The 4,592-nt window shown below is 31.8% G+C and overlaps 2 protein-coding genes across 2 annotated transcripts in view; both read left to right on the top strand.

Annotated features, from left to right (window-relative positions):
* The window catches only part of LOC107618980 (probable LRR receptor-like serine/threonine-protein kinase At1g05700), a 32,356-nt gene extending 31,818 nt beyond the window's left edge, over positions 1–538 (top strand). The window contains exon 13 of the mRNA XM_021112322.1: positions 105–538. Coding sequence (XP_020967981.1) covers positions 105–492 — 388 coding nt within the window. The 3' untranslated portion in view covers positions 493–538. The remainder of the gene's footprint in view (positions 1–104) is intronic.
* Positions 2,333–4,592, top strand: part of LOC107618981 (probable LRR receptor-like serine/threonine-protein kinase PAM74) — a 4,384-nt gene continuing 2,124 nt past the window's right edge. The window contains exons 1-3 of the mRNA XM_021112242.1: positions 2,333–2,715; positions 2,903–3,458; positions 3,880–4,391. Of these exons, the coding sequence (XP_020967901.1) occupies positions 2,571–2,715; positions 2,903–3,458; positions 3,880–4,391 (1,213 nt within the window). The 5' untranslated portion in view covers positions 2,333–2,570. The remainder of the gene's footprint in view (positions 2,716–2,902; positions 3,459–3,879; positions 4,392–4,592) is intronic.

Raw genomic sequence — 4,592 nt, 5'->3', positions numbered from 1 at the left:
AAAATCAAAATAGTTGTAAAAATATAAATCCCAAATGTTGTTAACACTTAATATTTTTTATATCTAAATAAGTTATATATTGTTTTGTTACTATATATGAATAGGTTTCAAAGGGTTGGATGTTTGAATAAGAAAAGCGATATTTACAGCACTGGCATCATTCTGCTTGAGTTGATAAGCGGCCGACCTGCAATATCAAGAGAAGCCAAAGGAGAAGCCATTCACATACTTGAATGGGTTAGGCCCATATTTGAAAGAGGTGATGATGATGACATTCAAAACATTGTTGATTCAAGGTTGTTGCAAGGAGAGTTCAACGTTGATTCCGCAAGAAAAGTTGTACAGATTGCAGTGTCTTGCGCTTCACCAACTGCAGCTGAAAGACCAGACATAAATCAAGTCCTTGTAGAGCTGAAGGAATGCTTATCTTTTGATACGCCTGAGGTGTCCGTACACATTGAAACTGACTGTTCTTTGATCTCCGGTAGATAGCTACCATGTAATAGCTAACAATCTTCTCTAATATAAGTAATCTAAAAAATTTAAACTGATAAAAAGAAAATTACGTAAATAAATATATCTCTAATATTTTTCTTTAAATATAAGCTCTTTCTTTGTTAGAGTGTTAGACTTTTGCATGGATTTTGTCTTTTCTTTTTATTTATCTTATTCCATTTTTTTTATTATCAAAGATCGATCAGACTTTAGTCTTTACTACATGAAACTTTGATACTATATTATAATACGGTTCATTCCAAAAATTTAAATTAATAAACAAAAATAAAAAATGAATGATTATATTTTTAACCATAATTTTTAAACAACTAATTCACTCTATTTAGATGGATATTTATGTGTACAAGTGATTTTAATTTTCATAAATTTTGATTTTTTTTTAGTAATTCAAACCCTGAGAAAAATTCAAATATAAATAGAGAAGATTTAAATTCAATATTACATAAGTCATAAAAAACATAAGACGTTATCAAAAGTAAAAAGATAAAAAAAAAATACAACACAAATTACTTTTTATATGAAGATTAGTTTAATTATTTTCATTTGAATTGTTATCGATAAACAATTATATAAAGGAAAAGTTTAGGAGGCCATCAACTTTTGTGTTTTGTGGTTAGCACTTAACCATCACAAGAAAAGTGAGTGATTTTCTACCATTAGATATAATCTCACACCATTAAAAACACTATTGATGACCAATTATTGGTTACAAAACACAAAAATTGATGGCCCCTTATCACTCTTCTTATATAAAATAATGTCCAAACACAGCTTAAATAAATTGCGGCAAAATAATAAAATTACATTTAGACTATTTTAGCTTATGAATTTTAGTATGTCTACGATTATGGTAACTATAGTAAAATAAACATACTAAAATGACTAATTTAGTAATTTTGAACATACTAATTTAATTTAGCTTCTTAGAATCTGTTATAAATCTGAAAAGGCTAATACCTGAAAAAGAATTTTATTTCAGGTAATCATTTCAAAAAGGACTTTAATTTATAGAACTTTAATTAGGCTCTTTTTCTCTCCGTTTTGTTGGATAAACAAGAATTTTCGTAAACAATGTGAATAGTGAATTTTAAAATTGATCGAATAAAGTAAAAACACACTACACTACTACGAAATTGACAAGTGAAAAAGAGAAGTTATCATATCCATAACTCAAGAAAACAATCAATTGGAAAAAGTTACTTGCCAAGAATTCTGAGCAGTAGATGGCCGAGTGAATTCAAGTATCGCAGAGTGGAGTGTTCATGAGGAATGACAAATAAAATCTTTAGTTTGTTATCGAAAACCAGTAATGACTAATTAAGAAGATGATGCTTAACAGGTCCTAGTCTTCTGTTGGAGTAGCAGGAGTCTTTCACAAGCAAATTTAAAAATGTTTGATAACCAAAGAAAATCAGCCAAAAACAACTATAATTTGCCTTATTCAGTATTCATTAATTATTGCGATAATTAGTTAATGCTAAATAAGACAAATTTTGGCTTTTTTTTTTGTCTACCTAGCATTACTCCGCAAATTAATGTCTACGGTCTACCGTTAGGTTGACCACGAATGAAATAAAGGGGCAAATAAATTTATAACGATAGAAACTTACATCTGCAATCTGTATGTTAGTTTCATGGAGATATCTACACTCTAATAGTATGTAGATCACTATTAATTAATGATGATCACGACTGCCACCCACTTCCTTAATTTCTTCGTAGACGACTTGGACTATTTCATGGTCAACACTCCCAAATTCAAATGGCAATGAACCTTTATAACAAATATTTACTCTTATTATACGAGTAGATATTTTCTTAATGGAGTGGAAACTCAATTGCAGTTGACTTCACCTGAAGTTAATAGTTGAGAATTGTTAAATAAAAATTTAGTCAAATTAGTTGAATATCTGACGACTCTCGGCTATCAACTTCACGTGAACTCGACTGCAACTGAGTTTCCACCATTTGTGGCTATATATATATATATGGCGCGCGGTCGAGTTTAGTTGAAATCGATCACCAAATTCTGGCCGGTCTGACCTGCAAATTCTATGGTTCTTGTTGGCGCATTATTGTGGTCAAGCATGGAGAGAGCAATAATACACTGGATTCTGGTTTTAACCTTATGTGCTTTCCTTATACTCGTTAAAGGAGCAGTAGCTGCTATGGCATCCAGTACTGCTGCTAATGCTCCAGGTCTCGAGACATCAGTTCCATCTCTCTATACTTTATAATGCTTGAGATCATCATCGTAATAATTAAATAGCATTTTGTTAGTTAATCATGAAAATTAACTAAATTATAAACCTATTTATTCTAAAGATATATATACAGTTGTATATAAATAATTATATCCTAACACATTATCGTTCATATTTGGTAGGGTTCATCACGATTGATTGTGGATCGAACAGAGAATACTTGGACAAAGGAACTGGAATTTGGTACGAGAGCGATAAAAAATTTGTAGAAACAGGAGAGAATTGGAAAGTAGCAGGGAGTTCGAATTTAAACGATCCATACTTTGGGAAAGCGTCGAGAACGGCAAGATGCTTTCCGGAAGGAGTGAGGAACTGCTACACTCTGATGAGAGTGCCACAAAAACAAAGGTATCTAATTAGGGCGATATTCATATATAACAACTATGATGGCAAAAATCAAAACATGACATTTGATATTCATCTTGGAGTGAATCTGTGGGACACAGTGAGTCTTGATTCTGAGACTTATTGGTCTTTCACTGAGATTATATACACTCACACCAGTGACTCCATACAAATTTGTCTTGTAAAAACTGCCCAATCCACTCCTTGCATTTCTTCTTTGGAACTACGCCCTTTGAGTAGCTCTGTTTATGCTCTCAACTCAACCACCAATTCACGGCTACTGTTGTATTTACGGACTGACATTGCCTCCCTTGACGCACCTGAGTATGTCAGGTAATCAATGCCGCATGCCTTTTTTGTTGATGAAATTCAGGTGTAATCGACTTTACGTGAAGTTGATAGCTAAGAGCTGTTAGATGAAAATTTAGTTAAATCAGTTAAATCATCTAATAGCTCTCAGATATAAACTTTACGTGAAGTCGACTGCACTTGAGTTTCCACTTTTTTTGTTATTACTATTTAAAAAATGGTGAAAACTCAGTTGCAGTCAACATCAAGTTGATATTTGAAAACGGTTAGATGATTTGATTGATTTAACTAAATTTTCATCTAATTTAAAGTTGACTGCAGATGAGTTTTCACCTTAAAAAATTTAAACCGTAATTTATTGGTTGGACCCGTAAACTAATAAAGTAGTAATTTGACGAGCTTGAAGTTCTGATGACAACTATGTTGTTTGTGAAAAAATTGTTAGGTACAAAGATGATGTATATGACCGGATTTGGCGTTATGATCGCGATGTAGATAGTTGGCAAAGCTTGGAATTAGATAACTACTCAACCGCCATCGATATTGGAAGCAATAATAAATCTGATTCTTATAAAGTGCCGTCCAAAGTAATGAGGAGTGTTGCAACATCAGAGAGTGTTTCTGATGCCTTGGAATTTAGTTATAGCACTGTGCTTGGAATCGAACTTGAAAACTCTAGCGAGTATTATACATACTTCCACTTTGCTGAAATTGAGCAACTTGGGGTTGGAAAAAAAAGAATAATTGACATCACCCTTAACTCGCAAAGCATTCTCTCAGAACCTTTGGTTCTTGAATACTTGAAACCAGTCACTGTTAGTTCTGCATATACAGCACATGGTGATATTAATGTTAGCATTAGTGCAACTTCAGGATCAGAAGCTCCCCCAATCCTCAACGCCCTTGAGATCTATCGGTTCGTACCGGAAATTGATTTCCCAACTGACGCAAAAGACGGTATGAAATTACATCGAGTAAACTTTTTTCTTTTGATAAGGTTAGAGAAACAAAAAAATAAAAAGTATAAATCTCTTATTTAATATTCATAATTTTTAATAATAATTAATAAATATTAAATACTACAATTTTTTATTATTTTTTTTATTAATTCTTTTTTATTAAATAATTTTTATTTTTTTACATATATATTTAATTACA

This window comes from Arachis ipaensis, chromosome B09, assembly GCF_000816755.2.
Source record: "Arachis ipaensis cultivar K30076 chromosome B09, Araip1.1, whole genome shotgun sequence".
Taxonomy (NCBI): Eukaryota; Viridiplantae; Streptophyta; class Magnoliopsida; order Fabales; family Fabaceae; genus Arachis; species Arachis ipaensis.
Note: the sequence above shows the minus strand (reverse complement) of the source record. Positions and strands in the feature narration are given on the sequence as shown.